The sequence below is a fragment of the Natator depressus genome, chromosome 2 (assembly GCF_965152275.1).
Source record: "Natator depressus isolate rNatDep1 chromosome 2, rNatDep2.hap1, whole genome shotgun sequence".
Taxonomy (NCBI): Eukaryota; Metazoa; Chordata; order Testudines; family Cheloniidae; genus Natator; species Natator depressus.
In genome coordinates this window covers 189,987,402-190,005,925 of record NC_134235.1, presented here as the reverse complement: position 1 = coordinate 190,005,925, position 18,524 = coordinate 189,987,402, and the positions used below count along the sequence as shown (strand labels likewise).

Sequence of the window (18,524 nt, the reverse complement as noted above, 5' to 3'; positions counted from 1 at the left end):
TACCTATTCATAGATTTCACAAAGTCTCACATGTGCATTCAAATATATACAGCTGTGTGCAATCTGAGGGAGTTAATGTTGTTAGAACATTAAATTTTTATTTCTTTTTACTTTTGTATAGTTAGCTTTGCGAACTTAGTGTCACGTTTAACATCTCTTGCATATAATTATTTTAGACGATTGAGTTAGTTTAAAATGTTGACAGACATTTCTTTTTTAGGGCAACATTAGCTTGCTGTGTTAATAAGGTATCTGACTTGTTTTATCAGTAGGTCTGGACATGTGCTTAAAGTACTTCATAGAATTGCAGCTGCTGAGAAGATAACTTGGACAGAGTATTTTAAACCAATTTTAATTATTTAAATAAAAAAACAAGGGAAATGGATTTAAACAAAAAGGGTGTGATTCTTCTTCTGAGCTCTTAGTTCTTAACATGGATACATTTACCAATAGTCTATCTTGATTGGAGGGAGGGGAAGTGGGGAAAAACAATCTAACTCCTGCTTCGAAGTATTCTGCCTCGCACTAAAAAGCCAGGTTAATAAATGAATAAATTATTCATTGCTTGCTTTTTCCCCCCCTCAACAGGCAGTAAAATCCTGGAGAATGGCCTTCTTTTCAAAGAACTCCTGCAGACGCCAAACTTCCGAATAACTGTAGTAGATGATGCAGATACTGTTGAGCTTTGTGGTGCTCTTAAGGTACAGTTAGCCGTGCTGAATTTTTATATGACTGGGGAAGGGAGATGGGGGGAAGGAGGAGAGTATTTACCCCTAAAAAGTTGTCTGTGTATCTCTCTCAAATATAAAAAATACATTCTTTAAAACTAAAATAATTGAACACACAACTCTACAAATACTAGATATAAAACTGGAGTGAGGCATGTGGTTAGTGCATCGAGCTCTGCATCAAGATATCCTGAGTTCTGTTCCTACCTCTGCCATTTACTTGCTCTGTGGCTTTATGGAAGTGATGCTGCATCTATACTCCTGAAACACTTTTAAAATCCATTCCAGCCTCTGGGCAAGGTCTGTATGTACAGCAGCCCCTATGCAAGGGGAGAGGAATGTGAAGCTGAAATTAACCCTTTTTATACTGGAAACCACATAGTTCCCTTGCTCCCTATCCCATTTGTTTCTAGAAGCTGCTTCTACTGGCATGGTTATATCAACCGTATAGGTGGGACACAACTCTGCTAAAACAGTTTTTTTTTTTTTTTTAAGACTTATCCCAGACCAGGTGTTTTAGCAAAGTTATGTACCATCTGTACAGTTGTCTCAACTGTGCCAGCTGGAATGGCTTTGAAAAAGAGAGGCAGGGAGCAGTCTAGTCAGACTCTGCCTGGTTAGGTGTTAACTCCAGCTTTACATTCCTCTTCCCTTAAGTAGGTACTGCATTGAAGAGGTATAAGGGCTCCTGGAGAGAAGAGTGAGAATGGCAAGGCTCTGTGCCCAGATACCAAAGTCTAGGAATACCTAGATACCTAGACTGGGAATTTCCTTTTTATGCCTGTTTTTGCTTATGGTACCTAGTTCTGGCTTATTCTGATAAAGCCTTGCGCCTGCTGAAAAATCCTGTGAATTGCTATTTTCATCCTATCAGGTTAGAGGTAGTTTCAGAAGCACGGATGGGGCCTAAGGCTCCCTTGTCCAGTTTCACCACAGAAATAAGATAGTAGGTTGCCATAGACTTCGCTAGAACTTCTTCTACATAACACCAATGGTGAATTTGGCCCTCTGAGCCATAGTTTCTCCATCTGCAAATGAGAATAGCAATAAATACATTTCTGGGAGATGGGCAGTAAGTAGTAAGGGTACTCCCGTGAACATGAAATCACGACAGTTTTTAAAAAGGAGTTAAAAATAACTTCAGGTTCTGGACTCCAGTCATCATGCTGCCATTTTCTTACTCTTTAAAATGCTTTTTCTCTCCCCTGTTGCTATGTGATGAAAGACCCTTGCAAACAATAAGGAAAACAAGTAAACTGACTAAGCACAAAGTGTTGTCAAATGTGTACGAGTAAACCTAAAAATGGGTCATGTTTACTAATTCCTTCCAGCTGTAGTAATTTGAGATAGTGGTTGCAACTGTAGTAGGTATAAATATTTTTCGGACAAGAAGTGGAATTTTTTTTTTCTTTACCAGTGTGTCCTTCTCAAATAGTGAATGTTGATGCAGCACTTTGAAGATGTAAAGCGCTATATTGTTGTATACAAATCTGATGCATGTATTCTCCAAACTTGTATTGGACAAGGTGTGTGCAGAATGGCTGAACAGTAAAACAAATATTTTTCTGTTCTTTCAAAGAACCACAAAGCTGTTTTTTCTTTTGTTTTTGTAACTGAATTGTACTGATAGGAAGTGAAGTGTAGCTTAAAATGATTCCTATTGATTTTTTTTCTTTTCACATTAATTTACAGGAAATTGTTATATATAAGTTATTAATGGCTTGGGCCCCTGGCCAGTAATACAATAGTTCATGTTCTCTAATGTTTGTGACGGGAAGCAATTTCACTGAACACAGTCATGTACTAGTAAAGCAACATTTATGGTACTTCAGAAAATAACTGAAAAGGAAAAATAAAGCTCACAAATATAATAAAGTAATATGTACTGGTAGTCAGCATAAACACTGTGTAATGATTAGTAAACGTTACATGAAATACTCTGTTTTACTTGGGGGGCTGCTTGGTTCCTGGTTCTGTTAGTCAGGTTGAGGTTGTTGTGTGGGAAATCATGGAGTCTTAAACTACTGTGACAAAGCTCTGTCCTTGTCTCCGTGGGTCCCGCATTTCCTGGCAGATTTCACTAGCCTCAGAGGCTCACTGTGACCCTCCACATAACCCTTCTCTCTCTAGAGACAAGGGTCACAGTCTACTGAGCCATTTTCATCATAAGCCAGCGAGGGAGGTGAGGAGAAGCTATCCTCCCTTGCACAATCTCTGTTTCTCCCAGTCTCCGTGATTAATCGCAGGGTGGGGGGCAAAGGAGGGAGCCCAGGCCCACACTCTACTCCAGGCTCCAGCCCAGGGACCCTAATAGTATCAGCTCTGGTAGCTGACTTTTTAGAAACATGACACTTACAATTCCCTGGGCTACTTCCCCCACAGCAGCCCTCACTTCCTCAAGCTCCACTTCACCCTTACTTCAGGACCTCCTTCCTTGTGCCTGATATGGTGTGTACTACTCAGTCTCTCCAACAGCACAACTTCCTCCCACAGCTCCTGACATCCACACCCACCTGACTAACTGGGAGGCTTTTAACTAGTTTCAGCCAGCCCCTGATTGGCTTCAGGTGTCCTAATCAACCTAGCCTTCTCCCTGCCTTCTGGAAAGTTCTTAATTGGCCCCAGGTGTCTTAAATGACCTGGAGCAGCTGCCATTTCACTTTTCCTGGAACCAGGGATTTGTTTAGCCTGGAGCTAATATATCTATCTCCCACTACTTTTCTATAGCCGTCTGGCCTTGCCCCGGCACACTACATTCAGGTAATTTGCAGGAGATGAGGAGCCTGGTTTTCAGACAGCTTTTGCTGTGAATCTGGCATATTTAAATCCTGCTTGAAATTATGTAACTGGCAGGAAGCCTGTGATGGACTGGTAGGCTAGATTCTGATCTCTGTTATGTTAGCGTAATCTGGAGTTATTCCACTGGCCTTTACTGCAGTGATTCTGAATTTATACTGATGTTACGGAGATCAGAATCTGGCCTAGTTTATCCACTGCTTTCAGATGTTCTAGTGGTGATATGCAGAGTCACCAAGAAAACATCCCTGTACACAATCCTGTTAGAGTTGGTCAGAAAATTTTTACAGATTTAGATTGTTCCCTTTTTTTGATTGTTGAAATTTCATTTTGACATTTTCTGACCCACTCTAATTCCTGTATACTTCTGGAAGAAGGAACTGTCTGGGAACACGAAAACTCTTGGAGACATAATTAGAGGTGGATTTAAGCCAGTGAATGTTGGGTTTTGACTTCAGCTCAGAGAGTGAGCTCTAGGTGAAAGGGACCTTGAGATTGGTGTGTCTAAACTCCTGTAGGACTTGGATGTCTGCTGACACATTGCTGGAAGGTCCAAGTCAATATAGACATAAGCATCTATCTGTAAGTGCTGAAGAATTTAAGACAGTTTCTCTTCTGAATCTAGATAGCTACTAAGATTAAATTTGCATATTTTCTTGATCTGTTCTTTTATTATTATTATGATTGATGTTTGTGAATACTGGTGTGAATGAATTTTAGGTCTTGTTACTCACCAGCTAAAGTCACTGATTAATGGTCTAAAAGGCCTAGTCTACTAGGGTCTGATCCTGACAGTTTAAAAGAACATAAAAAGGAATTTGATAAAATACTCTGCCCTGAGGAGACAACCCAGTGGGTGTTGATCACAGCATATCGCTAATTAAACAAACAAAAACAACTTCCAGATTCGCCTGTGAAGAGCTTTTCAGAAAATCAAAGATTAACTGAAGTTTTTCATGAAATAATAAATAAAAATCAGAGTGGTTGTTTAAAACTAATAAAGAGTTCACATTAAAAAACATGGCCCAATCTGGTATAAATTCCCATGTGGTGTAAATCTTCATATTTCAGTTGACATCAGTGAAGCTACACCAAGTGAAAATCTGGCCCCATCTATTTTTAACAAATCAAATAATATACCTACTGCTTTCATCTGTAGATTTCAGTCTTGCCTATGTTATAAAATACATTACATTATTAAAATTGAGCATTTTAAAAATGTAATTTACTTGCGCTGTTACATTCAGTCCCTCTTGTGCAGTGGAAATAGACAAATCATCTTTTACTTTCTGGTTCTCATCTACTAGGCTAACATTTGTATTACAAACAAAAATGTTTGTGTTTCTGAATTGTTCTTTTACCAACTCATTGTAATTTTTTAAATTTCATGAAAACCTTTATTTGGGTCTTACATTTTAAACAACACTTTTTTTTTTTCTTGTCATGTAAAGCACCCTTTTTTTTTTTTCTTTAAACCTAAGTTCTGTGCCAAATTTGTCCTGACTGTGGGTATGTAAACACTTCTTCCCTGAGCTGTTCATAATTCAGACATTGCTATCTTGGGCTAGTGCATTGATAATCTCAATGTGAAGTTGACTAGCAAGTTTACTTTAAGTTTCTAGCCTATCTTTCTTGCCTATACTAAGCAAAATGAGAACAGATAGTGAAATGTGAACTAGGCTACTTTAAAATAGAGAATTTTTTAAAATTTTATTACTGGTAATTTAGTTAACAATTTTTTTTCTTTTGTTTTTGAAGATATGATTAACCTGGTCGTATCTCTGTTTTTTAATAATCATATTTTAGAGTACAGATGTGTGCTAGCTTTTAAAATCTGTTAAGGAATTTTCCTGTCCCTTCAGTATGATTGGGAATTTACATCATGATAAACTGGTGAAAATTGGAGCTATGTAATTCACTGATTCGAGAGAGAATTTCTCTCTGAAAAGTGAGGGGAAAAACTGTGATCCACGAGGACAACATTCTATACTGTGAGGGTACTGTTGTAAATAAAGAGAGATTCTAACTTAACTTCTGCAACAGTGCCTATTTTAATTGTCTGCAGTACCACTGCAAACTGCAGTCTTGAATACAGTCGAAGGCATATATTCCATTCCAATACTTGCTTTTGGAGGAGGAATTAGTAAAATGCAACTATAGTATTTATTTTAGAGTATGTAAGATGCTTACAGCAGCCACAGTACATGATTCTGGTTTCTGCATAGAACCATAGAATATCAGGGTTGGAAGGGACCTCAGGAGGTCATCTAGTCCAAAGCAGGACCAATCCCCAACTAAATCCATCCCAGCCAGGGCTTTGTCAAGCCGACCTTAAAAATATCTAAGGAAGGAGATTCTACCACCTCCCTAGGTAACGCATTCCAGTGTTTCACCACCCTCCTAGGGAAAAAGTTTTTCCTAATATCCAACCTAAACCTCCCCCACTGCAACTTGAGACCATTACTCCTTGTTCTGTCATCAGCTACCACTGAGAACAGTCTAGATCCATCCTCTTTGGAACCCCCTTTCAGGTAGTTGAAAGCAGCTATCAAATCCCCCCTCATTCTTCTCTTCCGCAGACTAAACAATCCCACTTCCCTCAGCCTCTCCTCATAAGTCATGTGTTCCAGTCCCCTAATCATTTTTGTTGCCCTCCGCTGGACTCTTTCCAATTTTTTCAACATCCTTCTTGTAGTGTGGGGCCCAAAACGGGACACAGTACTCCAGATGAGGCCTCACCAATGTTGAATAGAGGGGAACGATCACATGCCTCGATCTGCTGGCAATGCCCCTACTTATACATCCCAAAATGCCATTGGCCTTCTTGGCAACAAGGGCACACTGTTGACTCGTATCCAGCTTCTCGTCCACTGTAACCCCTAGGTCCTTTTCTGCAGAACTGCTGCCGAGCCATTCGGTCCCTAGTCTGTAGCGGTGCATGGGATTCTTCCGTCCTAAGTGCAGGACTCTGCACTTGTCCTTCTTGAACCTCATCAGATTTCTTTTGGCCCAATCCTCCAATTTGTCTAGGGCCCTCTGTATCCTATCCCTCCCCTCCAGCGTATCTACCTCTCCTCCCAGTTTAGTGTCATCTGCAAACTTGCTGAGGTTGCAATCCACACCATCCTCCAGATCATTTATGAAGATATTGAACAAAACCGACCCGTGGAGCACTCCACTTGATACCGGCTGCCAACTAGACTTGGAGCCATTGATCAGTACCCGTTGAGCCCGACAATCTAGCCAACTTTCTAGCCACCTTATAGTCCATTCATCGAGCCCATACTTCTTTAACTTGCTGGCAAGAATACTGTGGGAGACCGTGTCAAAAGCTTTGCTAAAGTCAAGGAACAACACGTCCACCGCTTTCCCCTCATCCACAGAGCCAGTTATCTCGTCATAGAAGGCAATTAGATTAGTCAGGCATGACTTGTGCTTGGTGAATCCATGCTGACTGTTCTTGATCACTTTCCTCTCCTCTAAGTGCTTCAGAATTGATTCCTTGAGGACCTGCTCCATGATTTTTCCAGGGACTGAGGTGAGGCTGACTGGCCTGTAGTTCCCAGGATCCTCCTTCTTCCCTTTTTTTAAAGATGGGCACTACATTAGCCTTTTTCCAGTCGTCCGGGACTTCCCCGGATCGCCATGAGTTTTCAAAGATAATGGCCAATGGCTCTGCAATCACATCCGCCAACTCCTCATCTGCATCATAGTTTAAACAAAGACATATGAAGACAAGATCTTTATAATATTCCAGCTTTATTTCTTCCATAATATACTGGTATACAATATAAGATTATGATACAGCTATACCTCTGGACTAGTTTCATTCCTTTCTCCTCCTTCCTCACTCCTCTAAGCAGGGATGATTTCAGTATGGAGGATTGCCTAAAAATTGAAAGGAACACAGAAAATAAGAGTTTTTTGAACACAGCATTCTTCTGGCTGATAATTTTACATTTGAAATTATTCTGAAGCACATTTAAATGAAGACTAATAATGGCTGTCACAGCTAGGTGATGAAAGAACATCTGCTGAATTTGCTGTTCAGACACATGTTCTGAATATCTGCTTCACTTGCTATATTTATTTTCTCTGACAATGGGCTGATGGAGCTATCTGGAAGTATAGAAGATGGAGAGCACTGAAATGGAGGCCTTATCATAACTCATGAAGTGTCTTGAAATGTGAGCTGCAGTTCTGTCACTGGATCTGGTGGTATCAGGGAGAGAGCTAGAAATGGCTGTAAACAATAGCTTGCTGGTTTTGTGAACCAGATATCCACAGGTTTGTTCTGTATCAGTAATGGTTCCTGTTGTGCAGTGCACTGAGAATTAGACTCATAGACTTTAAGGCCAGAAGGAACCATCGTGGTCGTCTAGTCTGACCTCCTGCAAATTGCAGGCCACAGAACATCAGCTACTCCTGAAATAGACGCCTAACCTCTGGCAGAGTTACTGCAGTCCTCAAATCATGGTTTAAAGACTCCAAATTACAGAGAATTCCCCATTTACATTAGTTTAAACCTGCAAGTGACCCGTGCCCCATACAGCACAGGAAGGCAAAAAAAACCCCAGGCCGGTCTAACCTGAAGGAAAATTCCTTCCCAACCTCAAATATCTGTTGTCTCACTCCTTTCTGCACAATAGTATGTGTAAGCAGAAGGGAAAACAGGTTCTAATACTTGTATGGGTATCCTTAGACACCAGCTCAGGTTTGCAGCACAGATGAAAGCATGAAATCTCACATGGATTACACACTGCTTTTCCTTTTACTATCAGCTTAATTGTGGAGGGACAATGTGTTGTTAAAAAAGGCCTCTGAAACCATATGCATCAGCACGATGAGGGACTCCATAAACTTACTGTCAAAACCAATGTTGGATTGCAAGTTTTAAATTATTCTTTGTTGGTACTGACCCTCACGTTATAAAATGCTCATATGGTCATCAAAGTCTGGAGCTGTAGCATACGCAGTATGCATAGCCTTTTGAAGTTAATCAAACTTGCATTTCTGAAGGGCTCTGTGTGATCACACTGAGTTGCTTATGAGAAGATGACTTTCCCATCTGTTCTACAACAGTCCCTAAACTCTGGGCAGGATCAAAACTCAACCATCTTCTTGGGCTTCAACTTTAACAGACATCTAAGCAATAAGATAATATGAAGTCCAGTCCTTGCTTAGGACTGCTCTGTCTACCACTTAGATCTTCTCATCTCAGACCCAAGATATATCTCTCAGGGCAGACCCATTCAGAAGCACTTCCTTCTTTTGTTTATATTCACTCCAGCTGCTGGGCCCTCCTTGCTTACTTGAGATAGCTGGCAGGTAGTTGTGTTCAAAGTTGAGTTGTTGGCTCCTATGTGCTGAGGCGCCACCATGGAGTGAGACCCAGAGTCACCTGCGGGTGACCTTTTTTTAGTGTTTGGTTTAAAAAAAAAAAAAAGCTTTTCAGTAGTGTTATTTAATGTATTTATTTAATTTTAGCTTGGGGCATTGAGTTACTCTTAGTTTCAAGTCATCATTAAGGCAACATTTTAAAATCATGAACCTGCAAAATAGAATTGCTCTTACTTTGCCTCCAAAACTCCACAGCTGTATGCACAAACAGGTATTTGCACAGGTAAATTGAGTATTTGAGCTTGCAAACAGGCACATTTCTATTGTGCATAAATATGAGTTCCTGCAAATGCAATGGATATGCATGTAACTGAAAATATAGGGGCTTTAGTGATAATAGAGCTCAGGATATCTGTGCTGCTGCATATTAATATCATGTATATTAAATCTTATAGGCAGCAGATGGTACTGGAGCTTGCATCTGTCAAATAATTTAATGGAACCTTGTCAACAGGGAAAAAAGAGTTTATTGATTGCAGCAAAAGACAAAAGAGCATCTTAACTGTCAGAGTAGGGACCACTAGAGTGTATGTTAACATTGCCATTACTAATTAAGGAGAGACAGTGTGGCCTAGTAGACAGAGCATTAGACTGGGACTCGGAGGACCTGGACTCTGTTCCTGGCTCTGCCACTGGGTCTACTGGGTGGGCTTGTGAAAGTCACTTCACCTTTGCATGCCTCATTTTCCCCCATTTGAAAAATGGTGATGATACTGACCTCCTTTTGTAAAGTGCTTTGAGATCTACTGATGAAAAGCACCATGTACTAGGTGGTGGTATTATTATTAATTATTTATTTGTCTTCAAAATAAGACTCTCTTGTCTTGTACAGATCTTCATTAAACTGATCTTCTAATGGTCTCCAACCTTTTAAGCTAGAACAGAAGTTCTCTGATTGTGATTTGTGGAGTATCTGGCTGCTCTTGGTGAGAGCTTCTTCATAAATCCAGCAACTAAATTGTATTAAAAGAAAACAAAGTGCATAGTGCTTCCCAGTATCGCTTGCTGGAGTTGCCACATGGGTGTTCTGCAATAGGAAAGGAGGAATCTACAAGACACTCTGTGGACCACAAAAAATTTGAGAGCTCCTGAGCTAGAAGTTGGCGCCCCAGTAGCACCTTTGCCCAAAACAAATAAAGTAGCACAAAAAACAAATATTTTCATGCATGCTTTTAAACTTACCAACTTAAAGTCACGAACAAGCTTTCTTTATACATGTCCATTCTTCACTGAGGACTGTAAAAGAAACCAAGCTTGATATTTCTGCGTAAGGTCCTGCCCCAACCTTTCTTGTTCCTCAGCCATCTGCATTCAATACAGGCTGTTTTTCCTTTTGCCTGCATGCTGCCTAGGTGCCAGCAGCAGGATAAATGAGAGCTCATGAGAGAGAGTTTTCCTGCTCCCAGCTCCTTTACCCACCACCACAGTAATCCCTAGCACCCAGGAGGAGCAGTTGCAGGGGAAGTCCTGCTTAGCCCTGCAGCCTTGGGGTGGAGCATTCTTAGTCACTTGATGGGGGTAGTGCATATACAGTTGGCACATAAGATCTGTGAGGGGAGGGAGAATGCTCAGTTCTGAGGGACTCTTCAAAGAATTTAGCGGCTGAACTCTTTTAAGCCTATACTGAGCACGTGTGAACTGAGATTTTTTCAGAAGCTTATAACTTTGGCAAATTTAAGCGAATTTTCATTGGGACAGCACAAGGCACAGCCCTGGCACCAAGACAAACTTTCTGCCAATTTGCAGGCCCCTGTTCCAAAGCATTAGTTTCTGAACAAAACAGCTATGGATTTTTTAAAAAAAAAATGTGCAAAACAATGTGTTTTTTTTCCCGTAACCTTATTCTGAGAAATGGCTGAAGCATTTATCTGATGCTTCCTCAAAAATTGAGCCTAAGGCAGACACTTGACCTGGAAAATTTCAGCCCAGATGGTTAGTTTGAAGTTATAACTGGAAACAGAGAAACTGGAAACGGAGAATAATCAAACATGTTAGGCAAACTTAACTATAGGCATTGCTACCTATAATATATATATAGAGAGAGAGAGAGAGAATTGTCATATCTCCTTTCATTAAGGAGAGGTCAGAGAAAAGTGGAAATACAGAATCCGGCATGTGAATTCATAAAGTAGCTGTATGAGGCTATGATATCATAGGTGTACCTATGTTATGAGGCTGTGTGTGTCAGTCACTTCTTGGTTACTTGCAGGCTACCTGTCAGAATGTGCAATGGCAACATTGTAGAAAAGGTCTAACAAGCTGATGCTGTCAGAATTAAAACATGCACGCTGTTTTCCCTGCTCAAGCTGGTCAAGGCCTGCTTAAAGCACTACGACTAGCTTTCCTATTCCCTCTGACAAACAAATGATGAAAGACAAAAGGAAACAATTTAAGCACTCTGGGTCAAATTGTGGGTTATGTGGGCTGAGCAGCTTTGAAATAGAAAGAGTAAACAAAGCCAAAATAGCAGAAATTGGAGGTTAACATTCGCCATTCATTGACATACAGTCTTAAAAAATAGTGAGTGTCCAGCAGACAAGTGGTTGGCATCTAAAGGGAAGTTTCGTGCTATATCTGCATCATACTGTTCAAAAACTGTAGGGAGAATGTGATGGAGAAACACCATAAACTAATACTGAATCCTTCTGCATTAAGCTCCACTGTGGTGTCTTCAAGGAAGACAGTAGAGTCAGACATGATCAGTACACCTGAGAAATGCATTCATCTCACACGTCCCCAGAAAATGTCTCCAGTTTGGCCAGAACAGCAGCCTGTGCTAGTATCAGGGAGCAGGGATGTAAAAGGTGACAGAAAGAGGGACAGGTTGTGGCAATGCAATGTGGCTACAGCTTCCCCTTCTGGGGAGGTGAAAGGGCTCAGTGCTGTTCAAAAAGCAGGTACAATTAGCCAGTAAGCAGCTTGGAATCCCCTAATGGAGAAAAGGATGTAGCACTTGCCAGTGAAATATCAGCGGAGTCCAGGAGCACAAACACCATCTCCCCTGCATGGGGTGGTCACACACACGCACCATAGGGCACAACGATTGCTCTAGCTGTGTAGGTTATAGACCCCCATTTTGACTGGCGCAAAAGGGTTTGTTCAAAACCTACCTGCACTAGCTTGGCTGAATTTGGCTCCTTGGTTTTTTTGACTTCCCTGACGGTATTCTCAACTTTAATGTTGTATTTGTGTTAGCTTTTGTATCTAATCCAGCCATCTAGCTAACACAAGCGAGCTGATATTTGTATATGTGATTCTTACCAGAACACTTGCACTCTCTTCCTTTGTGACTTCAGAGGTTCTCTAAGCCGTATCTGATTTGCTTCCCACTGTTTTTCTCCTCTCCTTAGAACATTGTGGCAGTGGGAGCCGGGTTTTGTGATGGCCTTCGCTGTGGTGATAATACCAAAGCTGCTGTTATTCGACTTGGCCTAATGGAGATGATTGCTTTTGCAAAAATCTTTTGCAAGGGACAGGTGTCTATTGCCACTTTCCTGGAGAGTTGTGGAGTTGCTGATCTGATCACAACGTGTTATGGTGGCCGCAATCGGAGGGTGGCTGAAGCATTTGTTAAAACTGGGAAGGTATTGTACCAAGGCCTGTCTTCGACTCTGTGTGATGGCTAGCATTGCAGAAATCTGTGTGATAGGAACACTAGGTTCAGTGCTGACTTGTTACTATAATACTGTGGTTATACTAGTCACATTGTAATCAGTTAACATAGTCTTGTCTCCCCGCCTTTTGTCCTTTAGTGTGTTACCATAGAGACAGTGTTGCAAAGCTAGAATGAATGAGGCAGTTCCAAAGAGAAGGAGAACTGGAGGTAGGGAGTAGGGGAAAGAGGAAGTTTACACACAGGCATGTAAGTAATTACCATTATGAAAACCAAAGACTGCTTTTGGAGGAAGTGTTAGGATTCTGCAATGACACTAGCCAGCTTCTCCCATCAAGTCTTCACGCATCTTAATACTCATGTTGAGTGACTGTTCATTTAAGATTTTAGTTCTACCACCCTCAGCTGGGCAAACTTTGGGAGCTGTCTCCCCATGCTGAAGCAGTAGTGTCCTCCAGCAGAGGAGAAGACCCTTATCAGGGCTTAATAACCTTCTTATTCTTCATAATAGTCTTCAAAATGGCATCTTAGGTTGGAAATACCTTGTCATGATTAACCTTTTTTTTTTATTATTTTTAAAATACTGTTAAGTCCATTGAAGAACTGGAGCAAGAAATGCTAAATGGCCAGAAATTGCAGGGACCACAGACTTCGGCAGAAGTATATCGTATCCTGAAGCAGAAAGGAATGGTGGATAAGTAAGTAAGAGGACATGGGGCACTTATTTTGTTTTGTTTTCCCCTCCATTTTTTCACTCTTTGTTTTTTGATCATTGTGAGACTGTTTCCTGAACATAAAAGCAAAAAGGTAAAATGCTGACAAAGTGACTTAAACCCCAACAAAATGCATACATTTTAAAACAGTGAGATTAATGTGACTATAATATATATACTAGAACTAATGGTGTGGGAGCCTATATTTAAACTCTGAATGCTCTGCAATTTAATCCTCCATTTACTCAGAGGTATCTTGGTGATCCCATCTGCCCTAGGCAGGAATAAGGTAACGTAGGAGAGGAAGTGCCCTAGGTTTCAACATGGAATTTCCTAATCATATGGTTTGCACCCATGGAAATTCCCATGGAGATAGCAATTGTACTTCCTTACTGCGCAGATCTCAGGGATGCCCCTTGCCTCAGCTCTGCTGCCTTTTCCTACTGGCTCTTGCCTACCTCTGAACAGCATGACTCTTGCAGGAGCCTTGTTTCCATTCGCTTCCCCTCCCATGGGCTTCGCCTGGATTGTCCTCCTTATACACACTCCAGGGTTGGGCTATGCAATGCGGACCAGAAAGCAGCATAAATTAATAGAGCCAAAAGCAGGGTGGTTGGGGGTTTTTTTGTTTTTTTGTTGGGGGTGGAAAGAGGTGGGGGGAAAGAATCCCGAGGAGCCCAGCTGGTTGCCCTCCTCTCTCCAGATTGGTAGAGTTGGAGTTCCCATGAATGGGCTTCCATGGAGTCAGGAGTCCATGGAAGAGTGCCACAGAGGCAGAATGTGGAAGAGAGCATGGGGCCATGAGTACAAGTGTCTGAGGATATGGCCTAGGAGGCATAGTGGCATGTTTGATTTGTCTTTGCCTAGTTTTGACTTCGTTTTAATCTTTTTCCAGAATAATCTTGAGTTTCTCATAAGGGAAGTATTTAGTTTTTTGACACATTTCGTAGACATTCTTGATGACTTGCCTAGAATAATTGTCCTGGTGACTATTGTTCTATTAATTGCTGCTGGTTATAATTCAGAAATGAAGATTTGTGGCTACTAACAGAGTAAGAATAAAGACAAAATTGGTATCTTTCTGAAATTGGCAGGGTGGGGTGGGTGGGTGGGAGGGATACTTCTGAACTCAGGGCCTCCTCGTGTGAGGTGCTCAGCATCTTTCATGGTCTTGCTAAGTGTCCTTACCTCCCAACACCTTCACTAGGAGTTAATGGTGTTCAGCACCTTGCAGGGTCGGGCCATGAGAGAAAAGCTGCATCGGTTTAACAATGCTTGATCCAGGTTATAGTCTCTGGAATGTACTGTAGGTAAAACCTGTTGACCCTATTCAATCAACTATGTTTCTGCATCGGCTGTTTGGCCATTGATTTGTACAGTTTAATAGTGCTTATTCCAAATCACTTAAATGAAACATCTTACAGTTTTTGTATGCAATGTATAAAGGATGGCAGCTCAGTGCTTATATAGCTTGACAAATCAAAAAGGAAAATATGGCATCTAGTATATTGATTTTTGCTGTTTGCTAGACAATAGAGGACCTGAAAACTTCTGAGGAAAAATTCCACCATTTAATCCATATTCACAACTGCCCCAATAGCCTGCCTGCAAAACCGATTGATGTACTTCTGAAGCAATGGTAGGGACTCAGTTTCAGGTTCTCCTCAGTACATGATACATTAGTTCACTCTTCATTGCATTCCAATAATTTACCAGTGAGAACTCCCTGATGCGGAAGAGAAATATCTTATCTGCATCAGATTATAACTCTCACAGGGAAGCTAATAAACAAGGGAATTGTTTGTCAAGCCTGATGTATCTTCTTGTTAGTTTCATGTATAACTTAAACATATAAGCAAGCATTTACTTAAGGTCTGTGTTAACTCACAATATTGCAGAACTGTAAATAAAAAATAAACTAAAATATAAAGCTGAGCGTCTTAATAAACCCTGTAGCTCACGAAAGCTTATGCTCAAATAAATTGGTTAGTCTCTAAGGTGCCACTAGTACTCCTTTTCTTTTTGCGAATACAGACTAACACAGCTGCTACTCTGAAACTTAATAAACCCTGTAAACAGAGAGACCATCCAGTAGCTTTCTTGCTGGTAAAATTTGTTGCTTATCTCCAAGGAAATGGAGCCTTGTTACTAAAATTCTGTTTAACTGACCAGCTGTATGTAGTGGCTGCTTTCATCTCATAGATGGGTCAGAGGCATGCATAGTAGCTTTGATATTGTGGTTCTCTTTCCTTTGTGACACCTAGTTTGCGGTAAAATAGAATCATCTAACTTAGTATTTCCTGGTACAAAACAAAGCACGTTCTCCTGATGTCATTTATTCAAGAGATTCTGCATGTGTGTGATTCCTAAAGGCATATGTAGTCTGTGTTTAGTAAGACTTGGAATGTGTTTTCTTCAGCTCTTCCTTTTTCAGATGAGGCAAAATCACAAAAATGAACAGTTTCGTCTGTTGATTGGCAGTCCCTTTTAAAAATTATTTTTGGTAGTTTTTAAAGTGCAATTTTTTTCATGCACCATCTGCTTTTCTATGTTTTAGTACTACTTCTAAAAATAAGGCACAGAAGTCCTATCTCTGCAATATATGCACAATTAAGCTGGTTGGGGGAAGAAAGCTGTTTAGAACAATCGCTTTCAATAATTACTGTTTGTAATGCTCTCTTACACATCTTCAAATAAGTTACTTTTTTATTTTTCTGCTTTTCCATTTGGCAAGTACAGAGCTGAACACAGCAGGTTTTTTTAATCGAGATGACATGAAGTAGGCTATTGTTTATTTCTCTGCTTTTGTCCTCATCCTAAAGGGTAATTTTAAAAACTCATGCAAATTTTTGCTGGATGATACTGTCATTCTTGGACACTTGTGTGTAAAATAGTATTTTTGGATTGTGTCAGTTAGTGAAGTTATTTCCAGCTTGTTACTACACAGACCCCCTTCTCATTCTCACTATTGCACCTAGTGGAAGCTGAATGATCCTATTTTAAGGGCATTGGCTTTTTAATCTAATCTTCAAACATTTGCTTAAAAACTGTGTAGTATACTCTGGTGCTTTTCAAAAAATAAAAATTTAAAACATAGGGTTGAAAGTCTAGTAAGGGTAGTGTGATGGGTTGCATCACAGAAACCCCTTTGGGGCTGCCAACTGATATGCCAAGACTACTTCTGCCCCTGCCTTCCCTGCCAGTTTGGGACTCCAGAACCCTGCCAGGTTGTGCCAGACACACTTGCCGGCCACAAACACAGACCCATGTCTGAACCACATCCCACAAACTGAAAGCAGCTTAAGAAGTGTTCCTGTCTTTAACGCTCAGATGCCCAACTCCCAATGGCATCCAAACCCCAAATAAATCCATTTTATCCTGTATAAAGCTTATAAAGTGTAAACTCATAAATTGTTCACCCTCTATAACACTGATAGATGCACATCTGTTTGCCCTTCCCCGCCCCCCGAGGTATTAATGCATACTCTGGCTTAAATAATAAATAAAAAGTGATTTTATTAAATATAGAAAGTAGGATTTAAGTGGTCTCAAGTAGTAACAGACAGAACAAAGTGAATTACCAAGCAAAATAAAATAGAACACACAAGTCTATGCCTAACGCAGTAAGAAAACTGAATACAGATAAAACCTCACCCTCAGAGGTGTTCCAGTAAGCTTCCTTTTACAGACTAGTCTCCTTCTAGTAGTCTGGGTCCAGCAATCAATCACATCCCCTGTGGTTACTGTCCTTTGTTCCAGTTTCTTTCAGGTATCCTTTGGGGGTGGAGAGGCTGTCCCTTGAGCCAGCTGAAGACAAAATGGAGGGATCTCCCCAGTGTTTAAATAGACTTTCTCTTGTGGGTGGACACCCCTCCCTCCCCCTGTGTAGAATCCCGGCTAAAAGATGGAGTTTTGGAGTCACATGGGCAAGTCACATGTCCATGCATGACTCAGAACTTACAGGTAGCAGCCATGGTTCACGTGCTACCTTGAATGTCCTCAAGTAGACTTCTTATGTGGATTGGAGTCTTTCAAGATCCATTGTCTGTTAAGCGCTTCTTGATTGGGCATTTAACTTGCACATTCCTTTCTCAAGAAGCTGACCAATGTTTACTAAGGCTACTTAGAAATCAAGCAAGTACACAGCCAATATTCATAACTTCAAACACAAAAATGATACATTCATACAAATAGGAGTAATAGATTCAGTAGATCATAACCTTTACAGAGATATGTTACATGGCATATGTAGCATAAAACATATTCCAGTTATGTCGTATATACATTTATAAGCATATTTTCATAAAGCCTTATGGGGTGCAACATCACTGGTAGAATTTAGGCCTCAATCCTGCAAACTTCTATGCAGATGCATGGCTGTTTGTCATATGGAGGCTCGTAGAAGTCAGTGATACCCAACGGAGATGCACTTTGCAGGATCAGCATGTATATTTACAGTGTAAGTTGGCTATAGAAGTCTTCATCTGAAAGGTAGTTGCAGAACTAATCCCTTTAATGTTCCCAGATGCACATTTCACATGTAGTATACATGCTTTTCCTGCCTGTAATATTGTTGTCACCATTAACTTAAGCATTGTCATTTTTTCAGTAAAGTGCTTCCTAACTGTGCTCACAGAAATATTCTCTGTGATGGAGAGCAGTAAGTTGGTATTAAAATGTTGTTTGAAACAATGGTCCCATCTTAAATCAAGCAACTTCTCTGAACAGCCTGATAACGAGCAATGCAATACCTGTACCCATCTGAAGCTTACTTTTGCTTCATACAAGTACAATATGTCTTGTGCCCATCTCTAGAAATGATCACACATAAACGGACATTCCTATGTCAATTTTAGGCCTAACATTTAAGATTTAAGATTTAAAAACAAAAATCCCCTAAGGTCAACAGAATTCTTTTTTTTTTTTTTTTTTTTATTCCTACAAAAAGTTTTGCAATGATTTTAAACGTTCTGTTGTGGTGCTTGCAGCTTAAACACTGTAGCCTTTCAGATCTAGAAAGTAAAATTGACCAGGTCTGTTTTCATTATCCACACTGAATATAAAAATAAATAGGTTTAGGATTTTTAAAAATTCTTTGTTTTAATAGTCCTTTAATGTCAGTAAAACACACATGGAAGTTTTATTTTTGAAAACGTGGCCAACTTAAAAATAAATAAATAAAAAGTCAGGCTCCTATTTATTTTAAGGATCCTAAAACCCATACTTACCTGTAGACTTTTACATTTGAAAATCTTGGTCTATGACTTTTTTAAT

At 40.3% G+C, this 18,524-nt stretch overlaps 1 protein-coding gene across 3 annotated transcripts in view; it reads left to right on the top strand.

Moving 5' to 3' along the window:
• Window positions 1-18,524, top strand: part of GPD1L (glycerol-3-phosphate dehydrogenase 1 like) — a 47,275-nt gene that overhangs the window by 18,567 nt on the left and 10,184 nt on the right. For all 3 annotated transcript variants that reach the window (XM_074945616.1, XM_074945617.1, XM_074945618.1), the window contains exons 5-7: window positions 589-701; window positions 12,275-12,508; window positions 13,129-13,235. In XM_074945616.1, the coding sequence (XP_074801717.1) occupies window positions 589-701; window positions 12,275-12,508; window positions 13,129-13,235 (454 nt within the window). The remainder of the gene's footprint in view (window positions 1-588; window positions 702-12,274; window positions 12,509-13,128; window positions 13,236-18,524) is intronic.